General features: G+C 37.3%; 1 protein-coding gene across 7 annotated transcripts in view; it reads right to left on the bottom strand.

Annotated features, from left to right (window-relative positions):
* Pou2f1 (POU class 2 homeobox 1) overlaps positions 1-18,115 on the bottom strand; it is a 141,638-nt gene that overhangs the window by 60,182 nt on the left and 63,341 nt on the right. For 6 of the 7 annotated variants that reach the window (XR_007830791.1, XM_051147773.1, XM_051147776.1 and 3 more), the window contains one exon: positions 11,972-12,037. Coding sequence is in view for 6 of the 7 variants with exons in the window: in XM_051147773.1 (XP_051003730.1) it covers positions 11,972-12,037 (66 nt within the window). In the remaining variant the exon portion in view is untranslated. Of the gene's footprint in view, positions 1-11,971; positions 12,038-15,111; positions 16,598-18,115 lie in introns of those variants that run through there. The other variant, XM_051147774.1, reaches the window with a different exon arrangement.

Raw genomic sequence — 18,115 nt, forward strand, 5'->3', positions numbered from 1 at the left:
TTGAATGACAATGGCCCCCGTAGGTTTACATATTTGAATACTTGGTCCCTAGCTGATACAACTGTTTGGGAAGGACTGGGAGGGGTGTGGACCTGTTGGAGGAGGGGTGTCACTGGGGGTGGACCTGCTGGAGGAGGGGTGTCACTGGGGATGGGCTTTGAGGTTTTAAACTACCATGTCTCATGGTTACTGTTTCAAGATGTGAGCTCTCAGCTACGGCTCTCATCATGCCTGCCTGCTACCATGTGCCCCATCACCATCACCATGGTCACAACTCAGTCTCTGAAACTGTAAGCCCCAATATATTTTCTCCAGTAAGCTGACTTGGTCATGGTGTCTTAGCATGGCAATAGAGAAGTGAATAAGACAAGTGACTTTTCTTCAGAGGGTTGAACAAGTATGTAACGCCAACAATACTTAAAAAGCAGGTACAAAAAATAAAACAATGACCATTATAAGAGTTAGTGACTACAAGGATACAGTGATTAGAGCAACCAGGGTTAAAACTGGCACGGCATTTAGGTAGAAATCATTTTTACTGTTGGAAAGGATGGCATAGACTATCCTAAGAGGGTCTCAGGCTGTCTTCTACTTTTGACCTACTTAGTTTAGTAGTTCACTTATACAGGAAAAAAAAAAAAAATCACTGGTGACTTTGTGAGGAGCAAGAAGGATCCACTACCGATGTAAACACTCTAATGAGAGGTATTTGACAGTTAAGCTACCCTTTATATAAATAAAACAAAATAACTGTAATGATCAGTGTAAAAGATTCCTGTATACTGCCCCACACACACACACACAAAGAGCCCAGGTTGGGCTCAAACTTATGATTTTCCTACTTTAGCTTCCCAAGTGCTTCACTATTTCCAAAACAGTGCCAGTGTTCACCATTACACATCCAATTTTCATAGAATATACCCAAATCCTAAACATTGATTCTATATTCTGTTCCCATTAAAAATGATAGCAAGCTCTTTATAAACTGCAAAGCACCAAATAACATGAGAACTGATTTCCAGCATCCTGGGTAAAGGAGACTACTGTTAATAGTATCAGCACTAAGCACTGTTTAATTGCTATGGCTTTGCCTCTTGAGGGGATGAGATGAAGGTATGTAGTTGTACTGTAAACATTTAAATCCATAAAATTATTAGGATTATGTTGTCATCTGCAAAAACCTTTATGGCTGAGGAGAGACTATCTTTTCTGGGCTTAGTGAATATTTAGCATTAAAATGACTCAAATTAGCTAACTCTAGAGTGTTCATCCTACCCTGTCTTGTATTTCCTATGAAAAATCCAACAAAGGTGGTGGTCTAAACTTTTCCTCTCCCTTCTGTTTTTTGTTTGTTGACTTCTAACTATCTGCTTCTTGAGGAGTGTCATGTATGTCTCCTGTCTCCAGAACCTGTGAGTATAATAAATTTTCCTTTTCTGAGCTTTCACTTGTCTTTTTTTGTACCTATAACTGACTGACCATCAGGTATAAGAACAGAAGACAGTGCTACAGAGTACCAAGGCACAAAGAACATTCAGATAAACACTCAGATAAATTCATAAATTTAAGAATGTAAAGGCAAGTAATTTCTTTTAATAAGATATTTGTCTCATTGTAAGTGAGAGCAGAAGAAATATATTGAAGAGAAACTATTCTTGCTAAACTAGGCTAAAAGAAAGGTGGTCCAACACACACACACACACAGCCCCACTGAATTTGGTATAAACTATCATAAGGAAACAGTGATGTTCAGATGCAAAACCAAGTAATACTTGGGTTTACATGCTTGGAAGAATTGGAACATTAGGAAAAAGAACAAGGAGTTATTCATTGGACTATTGGCCAATAAATTAAGATGATTAATATTAGCAACATGAAGGTCTAAAGACCCTGAAAAGACATCAAAGTGTTCTAGAGTGCATCAAGAAATAACAGGCCAGAGCCAATGATTCTATAGAATTGCAGCACCAAGCTAAATCTTTGGAACCTTATGTCCAAAACTATTTCATAATGCCTACACAGAAAACCAGGTTGAAGACACAGCCAATTAATTAGAAAGCAATCGGTAGGGAACCCTTGATTCTAGTGTCTCCAAGAGCCAAGGGAAGTTTAATCTGTCAAATTCTATAGAAAAATATTAAAGCACCAAGAAACAAATTAATCTGAAGTAAATAGAAGATAGTGATAAAAGTATGACCAATATCTAATGAAATTGGGAAAACACACAAGAGAGAAATATCAGCTTTATTCTTTCCAAGCAATCATGTAACTTTCAAGTTTCTCGCAAGATGAAGTAAGAGAATAGAAGGTAGCGAACAGACAATCTAAGGACAGCAGAAAAGGTGGCATCCCAACTGCTGCGGGACCGGGGAGGTGGCATCCCAACTGCTGCGGGACCGGGGAGGTGGCATCCCAACTGCTGCGGGACCGGGGAGGTGGCATCCCAACTGCTGTGGGACCGGGGAGGTGGCATCCCAACTGCTGCGGGACCGGGGAGGTGGCACAGTGGGTGAAGCACTTGCTCTGCATGACTAAGAACCTGAGTTTGGCAGAAACCACCTAAAAGCCAGACACAGCAGCACATGCCTGTAATCCAGACAGGTGGTGGAGAGAGGGGAGTCCTCAGACACTGCAGGCCAACTACCTGGTGTGACCAGCATTAACAGATCCTGTCTCAAACACAGCTGGAGGTAAGAACTGGCACCTGAGTTTGTCCTCTGACCTGTACATATATATGTGTATACAGATACTAACAAAACTTCATAAATCACTTCATGTCAATAAAACTGGAACCTAGAAATGGATAACGCTCCAGAAAACAGAATTTATCAAAACTGACTCAAGAAGAAACAGAAAATACAGGAGTCTTACAACATTTAAAGAAACTGAATGAATAGGTTAAAAAACAAAACAAAACAAAAAAAACTCCCCCAAACAGAACACAATGTCTAGATAACTTTACCAAGAAATGCTTCCGAAAATTTAGTGAATAATTAATTCAAATCATTTATATATTTTTTTCCAGAGAACAGTATCAACAAAATACAAAATACTTCCTATCTCATTTACTGAAGTCAGCATAACCTAAAGACTCATAACCTGGCAAAGACAAGTATAAAAAAGAAAAAAGAAAACAAACAAACAAACAAAAAACTAAGCCAGTTTTATTCATAAACACAGTCACCTTCAGAAAAACAGACAGTAAAAGAAAAATATCTGGGAATATAAAATGAAGACTGTGACAGAGATGAGTCCAAGGACAGCAGCAGTTATAAGGCACAGGCCCAGCTAAGACATATTTGGATTTTGTGAAGTTTAAGAATTTAAAAATCAGGGCTGGAGAGATGGCTCAGAGGTTATGAGCACCAACTGCTCTTCTAGAGGACCCAGGTTCAAACTTCAGCACCCACATGGTAGCTCACAATTGTCTGTAGCTCCAGTTCTAGAGGATACACATCCTCACATAGACATACATGCAGGCAAAACAAACAAACAAACCAAAACCAAACCAAACCAAACAACAACAACAAAGAAACAAACACAAACCAACCAAACCCAAGTACATACAATAAAAATAAGTTAAAAAAAATTGAAAAGTCTGTATCTCTCTCAAAGTTCTATTTCTCCCTTCAGAACTAACAAGGAGGGACCAATGTGCAATGGTTTCCTTCCTTTGGGGGGGGGGGGAGGAGAACAGAGAGAGAGAGAGAGAGAGAGAGAGAGAGAGAGAGAGAGAGAGAGAGAGAGAGAGCGCGCAAGCGCGAACTGCCTGCCTCTGCTTCCTGAGTGCTGGGTTAAAAGACACGCACAAACAAACCAGTTCCAACATTCTTCAAAGTTCAGAAATTGTAGCTCCGTTGCTTCTTGCAGCAGGTACACATGGATAGAACCACAGCAAATTTCTCAGTCTGTAATGGTTAGAACCTCTCAGAAACAGCATGTTTTGAGTGAGACCTATCAATTAAGCACTAGGGGAAGGACTATCTTTCTCTCACAGGTGTTGAGGTCTGCTTTTAGACTAAACGAACAGAGTAATCTATGCTTAACTCGGCTCTCAAGGCTCTCTGGAAGCTCTTTAGCCACTTTCGGTAGCTCACAGCACAGTGGTTTTCAACATTTCTAATGTTGCAACCCTTTGATACAATTTCTCATGTTGTGGTGAGCCCAACCATAAACTTATTTTTGTTGCTACTTCATAACTATAATTTTGCTACTGTTATGAATCATAATGCAAATATTTTTGAAGACAGTTTGTCAAAGGGGTCGTAACCTACAGGTTGAGAACCACTGCCATAGAATTCCCTACTATTTAAACTTTACTATAAAAGTACACCAATAAATACTAGTGTTGGAATTTCTACTTTGGGGCTTGTAAAAGTACTCGTGAGAATAAAAAATGTGCTCCACATGGTAAAATATGCAATAAATATTATGGTGGGGTTTTTTTTTGTTTTGTTTTGTTTTGTTGGTTTTTTGAGACATGGTTTCTCTTTGTAGCCTTGGCCATCCTGGATAGTAAAAGCTGGGCTTTGTACACCAGGACTCACTTTGTAGACCAGGGTGGCCTTGAACTCACAAAGATCCGCTTGCCTCCACCTCCCCATCCCTGAGTACTGGGATTACAAGTGTGCACCAGAATGCCTGGCTCCATTATGCTAATATAATAATGATAAAGGAAAAAATATTAGAAATAGCCTCTATAAAAATGCTACATTCAAAGGGAAGACCATCCAGATTCTGAAATCTGTAATGGCACTTGCTTGATTTGCTAAAAATTTCATCTGGAAATGTTTCCAAGATTCAGACTGAAGGCATCAAGTTCTTAAATTATTAAAGAACAGCAACTAAATCCAGTAATGTCCTGCTCTTTGAGGATCATATCCTTTATGTTAGAGAAAACGATGTCTGGTCATCTTTTGGGTATATAGCAATTTCTTCTGAGCTGACACATTCCTTCCTGCAGGGAAGCATGGCAGGACTCAGGTAATCAACATCCCAGAAGCTTCACAAAGTCCCTGAAGCTGACCCAGACGGGCTTAGCTCTTTCCCAAGTTTATATAGGTAAAGACTCCCAAGAGACACCTGGAAGAGACAGTCTCCAACCTGTCCAGTGTTTTGAAAATTGTTACAGTAACCTCCAAGCTTCCAGCTGTTGTGAGTCTCACTTATGTTGGAGTGGGCTTCAGTGGTGCAGCCCTCTTTGAGTCATTTCTGCTCCAGTAAGTAACCCCTCTTCCATATTCCTGTAATTACCCTCAAACTCATGGGCTTACCAAGTTAGACACGGTGTGTTATTTTTGCTCTGGTCTGCTGTTGGTTCCCTACCTGGGGTGAATAGATCTTTTTTCTAGGGACAGGGTTATACAGCCACTAGCTAAATCACTAATAAATAATACAGAATGAAGAAGTCACTGGTTATCAGGACTTCTTATAGCAAAACCTTCTGGGGTGGTATTTCATAAATGTACAATGGCTTATATAATTAAACCACTCTGGCTTTTTCATTTACTAAAATGATTTTGATATTGTCATAGGAGAGATCATCTGAATAAAAAGTATTACTGAAAAAAGATAGGATACAGGATTGAGAGGTGTCTCTGAGTAAAAGCACTTGAGGACCTGAGTCTGAATCCCTAACCATCAGCATTGAGGGTGAAGGCAGGTAGACCAGGAGAATTTGCTGGTTAGCCAACCTAGCCAAAACAACAAACTTTCAGTTCAGTGAAAAACCTTTTTCACTGCAACAAGGGGGAAAGCAGCAGGAAGAACCTAGCATCCTGCTCTAACCTGTACATGCACATACATGAGAATCCTTCCTGCACACTCACGTACATGCAACACACATGCAGCAAGATGGAGGATCAATTTCAATGAATAAGATAGTTAACTGGCTACAAATTCAATGAACACACACACACACCTGCCTTAAAGATTCTATCAAGAGCCAATGGTAGTGATGTAGTGATAATTACCAAATTGAAGTCTATAAAAATGGAATTCTGTAATTCTGAGAATGACTAAATGGAAAAGGATCTGGAAATTTTATATAATATACCTTAACTTAAAAAAAAAAAAAAAAAAAAAGAATCAGAGGTACTTGGTACGGCTTTCTTTCATCTCATCTTACCTTCTACTATTTCTTCTTCTGAAGGTAAACTGCCAACCACCATTACATTTAAAAGCAACCCAGTCTTTAATGGGCAGCATAAACTATGTTCCAACTGGAAACAAATATTCCTTATACTGAATTCTTGTGAACCACATATTTCTTAATGAATAGTCTCAATGCTCACTGCTTATATTTTATATGTACTTTTCTGTAAGATAAATTTGACATCAAAATCATTATTTTACTCACTTCAGTGATCTCTCTGGTACCTAGAGCACAGGAGACAAAACATAGTATTCCTTTCTTCTTCTCAACTTCATCTGTAAAGTCAACCTTTTGTTCTGCATACTTATCTTACTTTCCCCCTTGCTGCCATAATTTCTTTTTCTTGTCTTTAATTTTTCAAGCATATGGTATGTATGCATGTTTCTGTATGTGCATGGGTGTATTGTACATAAGATTGACACTGGGAATCACACTTGATTACACTTCCACTATAGTCACTGAGGCAAAGTCTCTCAGACTCAGTGATAAAAGATACGGGTAGCCTCACTAGCCAGTTTGCACTGAGAGCACTCTACCACTGTCCTGGAAGGCTGGAACTACTACGCCCACCCATCATTTATATGTGTTTCTTGGGATCCAAAGTCTAGTCCCAAGCACTTGTTTTAATTTGTACACTTTCTCCCTGAATGGTGGTTCATTTTCCATGCTCTATAAGCATATTTAAAAATCATTAAAGAAATACTTAATCAACAGAGCAAAGAGACAGCCTACAGAATGGCAGAAAATCTTCACTACACTTCAGATAGAATTTATAAAAAACTGCAAAAGTCAAATACTAAGGAAATACAACAGCCAATCAACAAATGGGCAGATAAACTGAATAGGCACACACACACACACACACACACACACACAGAGAGAGAGAGAGAGAGAGAGAGAGAGAGAGAGAGAGAGAGAGAGAGAGAGAGAGAGAGAGAAGCACCAATAACTATTTCTAAAGTGTTTCATTTCCCTAGCCATCAGGGAAATGAAAATGTAAACTACTTTGAGACACAACCTCAGCCCAGTGAGAATGGCTATCATGAAGACATCGGACAAGTGTTGGAGAAGAATGTGGTGAGAAAGGGTTATTCACTGTTGGTAGAGATGCATATTAGTATAGCCATCGTGGAAATTAGCTTGGAAAATTCTCAAATAATTAAAAATAGAACTATATGATCCTGCTATTTCACTCCTGGGCACATATCCAGAACTCCACACTATCATAGAGTTATTTACAACCACCCTTGCTGCTTTATTCATTAGAGCAAGGAATTGGAATCAGTCTAGTTGTCTGTCAGCAGATGACTAGCTAATAAAGACTTGATATACAAAATAAAAATACTATTCAGTTCTAAAAAGTTTTTTGCAGGAAAACTGATGGGCTTTGATTGTGTAATATTAAACAAGGTCACACAATCTCAGAAAGAAAAAAATGCACCATCTCTCTCATTTGTGGAATCTAGCCAGTTATATACAAATGTACATGTGGGCACAGTATAACATGTAGAAAAGAGAAGAAAGATGATCAGAGGATAAGGAAGGGCTGAATGTAGGTAATAGATACAAATTATGAAAAAAGATACATGGCTAATTGCTTTTGTAGTTCCAATTCTGACATGGATTTTTGATTTTGGTAGTAGATACTGCATAAAAATACAAAATCCAATGTAAAGGAAGCGTCACAGCTTCTGTGTGAGTAAGTAACCTAACTGCACAATGTTCACTGAGTTGTCTTCTGAGTCTGGTTCATTTTGGTGTGTGTTTATTTCTTTCCAACTCCCTCCCAAGTGCTGAGACTAAAGGTACACACCATTACACCCTGCTTAAAAGTTAATTATGAAAAGGAAAGAAAAAGGCAGGAAGGCAGGAAAGAGTAACAATAATATTATTTTGCTTCTCTATGCTTGCTCTTGGATAACTCATCATTATCTACACAGAACCAGTTTTTTTTTTTTTTAAAGTCATTTAATTGGATTAAATAACACCTGGGACTATTTTCTTTTTCTTTTTTTTAAAAATTAATTTATTCATATTACATCTCAATTGTTAGCCCTTCCCTTGTATCCTCCTATTCCTCCCTCCCTCCTGCTTCCCCCCTTCTCGCCTCCCCTATGTCTGTGATTGAGGGAGACCTCCTCTCCCCGTATATGCTCTTAGATTATCAAGTCTCTTCTTGGTAACTTGCTATCCTTCCTCTGAGTGCCACCAGGTCTCCCCATCCAGGGGATGTGGTCAGAAAAGGGGCACCAGAGTTCATGTGAGAGTTGGAACGCACTCTCCACTCAATGGTGGAGAATATCCTGTTCATCGGCTAGGTCTGGGTAGGAGTTCGAAGCTTACTGCCTATATTCTCCTTGGCTGGTGCCTTAGTTTGAGGAGGACCCCAGGACCCAGATCCGCCTGTCATAAAGTTCTTCTTGTAGGTTTCCAGGACCAGTTTTACTGTATTTTTCAGACCATAAGACACACTCCCTCCCCAAAAGTGTGTGTGTGTGTGGCACGGAAATTAGGGTTTGCATTATGGTCTAATTGCTGTTTTTACTGTTTTTTTTTTGTTGTTTGTTTGTTTGTTTGTTTGTTTTACTGCTCTAAAAATGGTGCGTCTTGTGGTCCGAAGGCCTGGTGGGTTACTAAGGCTCTGAAGACTAAGATCTCATCTGTACTATAATCTAATAATATCAACTATAACACTTTACATACAAAACAGGCAAACCTGAACAAATCCAAACCAGATTCCTTGAACATCTGAAGATTATCTGTCCAAAACGCACTGTCAGATTTGTCTGAACTTTACACCTCTCATTACCCTTAACATCTTACAAATCAAAATTATTACAGCTGTGAGCATTTCAGAAAATAGTGATCAACACAAGTTGATCACTATAAAGTTTTAGACTTTGATTTTATATAATATTCAAGGTTATTTGCTTTAAAATTCAGACTTTTTCACAAACTATAAAAAAAATCACAATTAAATTGTTAAATAAATGAAAAAGAGTAAGCAGTTTATAAGTTCATTTTAAAATGAAAATCAAAACACAGGCATAAAATAATCTAAATAAGCTTTTTTTAAAAAAAATCATCATGATACAAATGCTGCTTCCCCCTTTTCCTTTTCTTTCTTTCCCCCCCCCACCCCCCCCCACCTTGGTTTTTCAAGACAGGGTTTCTCTATGTACCCCTGGCTGTTCTGGACTCTATGTATAGGCCAGGCTGGCTTTGAACTCAGAGATCCGCCTGCCTCTGCCTCCCTGAGTGCTGGAATTACAGGTGTGTGCCACCATGCCTGGCTTTCTTTTTCTTTTTTTGAGGCAAGGTCTTGTTATATAGCCTACACTGCCATCCAACTCAAAGTTTTCTTGCCTCAGTTTCCCAGCTGCTGTGTTTATAGGGATGACCCATCACATCCTATTTTTAAAAACTGTAATATTTCTAATACATCAAACAAATAACCTAATATACAAAACAGAACACAAATGCATGTCTGTATCTCTAAACTAACTACTACCAACAGGGAGTGCTAAGAGGATGGCGGCAGACCCTGATCACTGAGCCGGTGATGAAGTGTTATTCTGGAGTGAGTGTAATAGTCACATATGGGAACAATTTGTGTCAATGAAGTAGTGCACACTGCAGTAGAGAAACAGGAAGTGAGCTGCTAGCCTCACAGGGTAATCAGCTCATATTTGATCCAGCTAGATATTATTATATTAGCAAATATCTTACAGAAAAGCAATTAATTTCCTTTTTATAGAGAAAAGAGAATATTAACTGTCACTACTGGTGTTGGGAAAACAAAGAAGTTTAGGAAGATGCATTACTGCTCTTAAAAAGCATCTATCTGGGACTGTGGCACACATCTTTGATCCCAGCACTCTTGAGGCAGAGGCACCAAGATCTTTAGGAGTTCAAGGCCAGCCTGATTTTTGTTTGTTTGTTTTAATTTACATGAAGTATTCCAGTGACACATTGTTTTTATAAACAAATAGGTAGATAAATAATTCTCAGTTGTATGAAAAGGAGTCTGTTACATTCCATATTGCCACAAGTCAAGAAATTCACAAAATGTTCAACAAGTGCTCTAGCCAGAATTTACCTTACATGGGTCTACCAATGACTTTAGGTTTAAACACACATAATGTGATACTTAAATGTCCAATTTTATATATTATAGCTCATGAGAAAAACCTTAAATAGAGTGGGTACTAATCTAAATTTTCCTTTATTTCCTTTTCTGGTTTTATACTTCAACTCCCTATTCCTTGAAATAGTATCTAGCCTGTCATAAGAATCTAACTGAAATCAGGTAATATGCACTGCACTAAGGATTTTTAAAAATACAACAAAGGTTATAATATTATAGGCACTCAATAAATGGTACTTACAGAAATTGTGGTATTAAAAGTAATATATTTACTTTTATATGATTCTCAAGGGGTCTGACATAGTGGATATTTTCAGCATTCTATAATTATTCTGAGTTTATCCTTTAAAGAAATTTGGAAGCTATTCTTTAGATGTGGGAATTCTACCCACACTTCCCTTGCCTCTTTGTAGGTTTGACTGCCTAGTTACTCTCTGCAAATACCTTTGGCAATGGCACTTATCAGCATAAGTCAGTGCTACAAGTTCCAGAAGGGGTCAAACAAGGAACAGAAACAAGAAATCTGGATGGTAACTCAGACAGAATGCAATGATGCTCTTCCCCCTCTTAGGGAGAGATACCATGGTAGTCTATTTAGCTAGCCTGAACAAGAGAACCAGGAACATAGTAAATATGACAGAACTCAAGAGGACAGCCTCAGTCTCCCAAATACAGGACAAGACTTCTGCTTAGTCAGCCCAGTCCTCTCCTGTATGATTAGGAGCAACAGGCAACAAAGTTCCAAGACACTGTCATTCTTAACACCTCCCACAGTTAAATTTTGAAACATAGTCAGAGGGAGGAAACACTTTCTATAAGTGAAAAACCTAGTTTACTTTACAAACAATGACTTTCTATGACTTAATTGCCCACACTTCCCATAATGTGGTTTAATATTTTAATTTTTGCCTGCACCAGAGACTGGGGAAACCCTTGTACCATATCCATCAGATGATACAGTTATATTATCAATGCTCTGTGAGCTGACTGACTTATAAGGATGGCCTGAATGCATTTTTACAGGCTTACCTCTCTCTCAAAGGACTTTCAGTTCTTTCGTTTATATGATGCTTAGTTTTCTCTTGATAAGCGGTTTGGTCAAGTATACATTTTATTAAAATGAAATGAAAGGATATATTAGATGTGCTTATAACTCCTTCCTGACACCATCGTAAGTTTAGCATAATTTACACCAAATGCAGGGTAGCCTATTCTAATTATGCCTATAACCAAGAAACTTAACTGGATAGCTTCTGGTACATACGGTGCTTTAATGCTTCACATGTGTTTCTTCACCCAATACTCATGGTAACCCATGAAATACCCCTACTGAATAAATTAAGCCCCCAAAAAACTGAGGAAACTGCCTAAAAATCACAGTTATTAAGTGGCAAATCCATAATCCTAACCTAGGATTGTACCCCAAAAAACCATTCCCATCACTACTCTTAAGTTTCCCTGCTGGAAGGAACCAGATAAATGAGGCCCTCCTCAGGAGTTAGATAATGCTAACACACACAATTCCAGCTCCTAGAGTACTGAGTCATACTTTACAAGCAAACACACAAACTTCTCTGTATTTGTCAAATTCATATCCAAGTTAAGTGGAGAATGTCATTTTACCTCTATCAGAACTAATGTAAAAGATAGATAAGGGGACATTTTCTTACCTGTGCTGGCATCTCCACTCTCCATAGATGATTTATTGGTTTCTGACGGATTGTTCATTCTTGAGTCTGCAATAAGCCAAAGGCAGAAAGGTGTTTAAAAAAAAACTAGGGGGTGAAGATGAAGTTAAGGCAGCAAAACTATGGCATAGGCAAGGGTTAACTGACGTCAGAGTGCTCACTTCAATAAGCCCTGTGGCAGGCTGCTACATTACAAACTGAGTCAAAGGCTCCCTGAAAGATATTCAGGAGTCCCTACATCATAACGGAACCCATAAATAAACTCTTTCTAACCAATTATAAGTTTATTTTAAGAAAAAAAAAAAAAAACTAAGCCAAAAGATTATATTACAGTCTGACACGCTAAAAAGTAATTTCTTTACAACAGACAAGTGTAATATATATTTAAAATAAACTGGAAAGCAGAAAATATCTCAAAAAGTAAGACCGATTATTCCCAAATGATTCTTTTTCTAAAAGCAAAGATATTAGTTAATTATAACGGAAAGAAATTCATAGTTAATAATAATCTAATAGATGAAAAGAAACTTGTCCGAACACATCCATTTGACTTCCCTGCCCAAAATAGTGTCACCATGGTGGTATGCCCAATACATGCCTCATCAACATTGAGCATAGCAAACTGCACCAGAAGGCATAACAGGAGTCTCCATAGTTCTAAGAGTCACATCCACTTACAAATAAATCGGCTACTTTAGGGTTACTTCTTTTTAGTGTAGTAAATTGTAGTCAGCCACTATAGGCAACTCCAGGAAGTATGCAGGAGAAGAGACAAGAACAACTGCGCCTCACTCCTTCCTCCAAAGGGGGAGCAGAACAGACAGAGCCGACATTTGCTGTACATCTACTACAGATTCAGCGGATCTGTCATGCAGTAAGATTATTATCAAGTAAGTTCTACGCTTTCTCCTTTGCTAAGGACCATTAGCTAAGTTATTATTAGAAAACAAATCAAACTATATTATATCGACTTTCTAAAACCATCTGCAGGAAATGTTTAATTAGGAAGTCAAAACAATCACTGTAAGCTCCAACCATGTTGTCCATGGTTGTATTACCCACATGTGTAAGAAATGAGGAAAAACACCAGCTTCCTTTCTTCCACATTTCATAACATAGAAACTGGGCAGTATGTTCTCTAAATACTAGGCAATATCTTTTCTAATAAATCTTTATAACTGATATGTGTCTTATGGGCCTAGGCAGCTCTTAGTTTCTCTGGCTTATTCAAAACGTTTAAATTTGTATGTTTGTGGTCATAAATGAAGTCATTCTACAACTTCCTCCCCCACTGTCCAAAAAAATTTAAATACCACCTGAAAGCACACTAAGGTTTGAAAGAACCAGGTGTACAACTTAGCAAAAATTAGCTTTCTGTATGACTTAACTAAAAATCTTATAAAAGTTAACAAATAACACAAATTCAAACATATATATCCACTCAATGTTTCCTTTATGAAAGACATATTTTAAAGTACAGAAAAAAATAAATCAGTAAACATGTACAAAAGGAGTTAACAATTTTCTCAGGCACAGACATCACAGTAACCAAGAAGCCTAAGTTTTAACAAATTATGAGCCTGGCCTTGCGTAATTCATAGCCTAATTCTACAGCTATAAATTTGAAAATGATGTCACAGGTATTTTACATGACTATTCTAAGGACCTTTTATTGAACTGTCAAGACATTCAAAGGCATTTTACAATATTACTTTGAACACAAAACAGAATAAATAAAATTCTGATTTTATAAATAAGTAAAATACACTAAACTATATTAGTAGATAAAATTCTGAAACAATGATGAGAAGTCTGTTTCAATGATGCTTAGTGTCAACTCTAAGTAATAGACATAATTTCTGACATTTAAAAATAGATGGTAAAAATAGCTGAAAAAGACATTTTCCTTTCACTTCTTGAGTTTCAAGCTTGGTAAATGTAAAAGAGGAAATAAGTAAATTATTTATTGATATTTACTTTTTCATTAGTAATAGGAAAAACAGAAGCCTATGTCATTTAGCTGATCATGACTCTAATTTGTAGTCTATAAATTACTACTGAATTAAAATCCTAACTAACATCAATTTATTGTTTGTGTCATGTGCATCCCCAAGATAGTAGTTTTCACTCTGATGGGCAATTATTACTGCCAACATATTTTCTCTATAAGAATTCAGGCATTTGGGCATATATATTTACTTTATCATTAATAATTGCTTTAATTTCAAGAATGGAAAAATACACACATGAAATAAAATCATTTGCTAAAGTTTTAAGTTTAAGATAGTCAATTCTTGTGGTTTCTATCAGATTTTCCTAAAGAGGCTTCATTCTTCATGTAAACAGAAAAAAACTTAACAAAATATGACCATCACAAAGCATCATCTATCTAAACCAAAGCACCTCAACCCATATTAAGTCACCCCAAAATTCAAGCAGAACCTCCGCCTTTCCAAAAGGCTTCCTGTTTTGTAAGGAACACACTGTAACAGGCTTTCCATAATACCTAAAACTGTAGTTTTGTATAAAACAGTTGGTTTTAAGAAATCAAAGTGACTAATCATAGAGAAATTTGATAATAGGCAATAACTTCTAAAATCTGGAAATTGGTCACCAGTGCAGTGACTACTGTGATTCCCTCTGTAGTAACAGTAATGGTATTAATTTGGCACTATGACATTACCTTAAATTGTCATTTACCATTTTTTGGTTTTGTATGAGGCATTCTTATTAGATAGGCAAACCATTTTATTAGTATGTATATTATTTTGATATAGTATATATTTTGTTTCTGATTTAAAATGTGTTAAAAAAAAAAACTATACACACTACTTTGTATAGAAATTTCCACAAAGTGAAAATGTCCTCCATGTAAGCCAAATTCAAATACATTATTTGCTGAGAATACTCTCTGAACCAGAAGTCCTAGGGAGGGACCTACAGCAAACTCAAGCATGCTCTTGCCTTGCAAATGCTTTCCTCCTCCTCCTCTTCCTCCTCCTCCTCCTCCTCTTCCTCCTCCCCCATGTTGTTGCATATGTGATGGAGCCTTTATGCATAGTCAATCCCACATATGCTATTTCCATATTAAAGCTGTGAGAAAAGAACTGTGCTGTACCCACCTAGAACACAGTCACTGCAGTCCAGCATTGCTGTAAGATCTTCAGGAGGTGCAGACAGTCCAAAGCAACAAGGAATAGGTAGCGTTTGGGGTGGAGAAAGGAAGGTACTACTATTTCTAACAATCTGTACTAGGTTCTTAAGAGAACAAGGGTGGGAGGGGTGGAAAGTGGATTAATAAGAGAAGCAAAATACAACTTCAGTTACACCATAGCAATCTTCAACTGAATAAGGAAACTTCAGTTGCTCAGAGGAGTTTTAGTCTCTTCTACCAGCTAGGACTGACATTGTCAAGGCAACTGAAGCATGAAAAGTTCCCCTTTTTGTAATAAAATAGAAACAAAGATTGCAGCTGGCAGTTTCCATAATGAAGCTTAATCAGTATGCATGTGATTAGGGCCTTATGCAAATCTCTCCTCGTTAGCACAGCAGCCAGTACTTTGAAGTCCAGGAACAATTCATTTACAGAATACACTGAAAGCACTCCCTGCATAATTTAAATGAATACATAAATATTTATCAGCTCATTTGCATATTAATTGGCAGTGCATGAAGGGAAAAATTATCTCCTGAGTGCCAGCATAATAATTAGGAGCATAAAATGAGATTTCTTCCAATGGCCTGGCATCTTGGACCTAACTTGAGGTAGTACCGGGGGAGAAGGGAGGGACAGGAGACAGAGTTCTGTTAAAATGCCACTGAAATGACATGAACAAATTAGAAACAACTCTACAGACTTAAGCACCTTTAATCTTATTCCTGCTGGCAACAATGACTTCAGTAATAAGAGGATTTGCAAAAGGCTTTCTACACAATCCAAATAATCCCAAGGAAACAATTAGCAAGGTAGGCGCAGACCACAGGCTTGCCAAGATGGTGCTAGTCTACTGATAGGGAATTTTCCAGTTATTAACACACACTGTCAGGAGAGAGTCCTACTTAAAACACGACAACAGCATAAACGCTGAAACAGGGGAGAGTGTACAAAAGCATCTTTGAGAGCAGATACTCATTATGTATGAATCTTTTATACTACCAAAATAACAAAGCAGATTATCTGACTGTTGCCTATTATGCAACACGCTCCCATCAAAAGCAAACTCAAGAAGAAGGTAGTTTGTTACTTAGAATATGCATCGTCCCCAAATGGCCCATGTAACTGCAGAATAGGCATTTTCAAGCAACACCACTTAACGGACCTCTGTGTGTGTGAGAGAGACTTTCTGTGCATATATCCTTACTAAATATGTTTATTAAAGTTTGAAATTAAGTAACAACCTTTCAGATATAACGAATCCAGAAGATCTACACAAACACTGCTAAATTCTTAGGAATAAAGAAACTGAAGCACAGAAAACTAAAGCACTTTTTACCCAATGGCACATTAATAATTTGGGGTCAGGATTTCAAACCAGGTTTGTTGACATCAAGATCCAAGTTCTTTCAAGACCTACACTTTAACGTCGAATTACACATTCGGGAAACTGGAGGGGAGGAGGGGAGGAGGGAGAGGGAGTGAGTGAGAAGGGGAAAGAGAGACTAAATCAGAAGACGAAAATGGCTTGTTTCATTACTGAGGAAGGAGACCAATAGTTCGTAGCAAAGACACTGTGCTTAAAATTAAGTGCATACAAATAATATTCTAGATAAAAGTCGGGTTCTTAAGGGTTTCCTCCCATTAATAACCTGTTTTTACTTGCATGTATCTTCAGGCATGCTGGATGTCTGGTTTTTAATATGTTATGAAATAAAGATGTATATAATAGCTATATATAAAACGTGTATAATAAACAGGATGTTAGAGTCAGCACTTGTCCAGTGTTATACTACACTACTTCACTGCAGCCTTGGTTCTGAAGCTACAGTATGAACATTTTGAACTGTGCATGCTGTCATACCACCCAGTGCAAACCAACGTTGCTTAAGGCACCTCAGTTCAGACTCAAGACCACTATGTATTATAAAATAAGTATGATTACTGTCTTACAAAGATTTCTGCTCTCATATAGAAACATATAGGACTTAGTATTTTCCTATCATTATCAGTACATACGTTTCAAACTATAGCATGTTTGGGGCTGGAGAGATAGCTTAGCCATTAATAGCACAAGCCACTCTAGCAAAGGAGCTAGGCTTAGTTCCCAAAACCTACATCAGGTGGCTCATAATTATCTGTAAATCCAGTTCCAGAGGATCAAATGCCCTCTTCTGGCCTTCTGAGGCACCTGTACACACATAGTCTATATAAACTCATGTACACACACACACACACACACACACACACACACACACACTAAAAAGAAATTTAAATAAAAACCTGTACTTTTGAATTGTATTATAAGGATGCTTGGTTTTTAAGAATAGCTGTGTGAATTGATGATCCAAGTTTCATTAAACATTATTAAATGAAATTTGGCTTGGTATTAGGACATTATTTCCAACAATATCTGAAATGAGCTTAAACCTACTTCTGACATTTTACATAATATGAAAATATGAAGTAGTATTCTCAACACTGATGATTGTAAAAATAAAAACATTTATCAAGCCTGAAAAATATTGAGAGGGCACTAAATTTAAAGTATCAAATATTCAGCCATGACTTCTATGTAAAGTAAATAAGCAGGTTCATCTTATTAGTATGAAAATTTATATTAATCTTTAATAATGTGGTAAAATATACATATACCAAGAAAGTATTTTAAAATAACATTATGATTTAGTACCAGTCAATATTTGATTTGTACACCCATTTTATGCATGTATGTCCACATGATTGCCTGAAAATTTCTGAGGCATAACAGCTCAACAGTAGAAAGTCTTAGAAGCTCTAACCTGGAGCAGAAACAAGAATAAGAGACCATATATGCCAGAAGAACATGGAGTCATCCGATAAACAGCACATCTTTAAAGGTACCAATTTTATAAAGTAGTAATTCATACCACTTTGTATTAAAATAAACAAGAATATGGTACAGGGTGCTAATTCCAAATGAAATTTTAGGT

Source organism: Acomys russatus, chromosome 6 (genome assembly GCF_903995435.1).
Source record: "Acomys russatus chromosome 6, mAcoRus1.1, whole genome shotgun sequence".
NCBI lineage: Eukaryota > Metazoa > Chordata > Mammalia > Rodentia > Muridae > Acomys > Acomys russatus.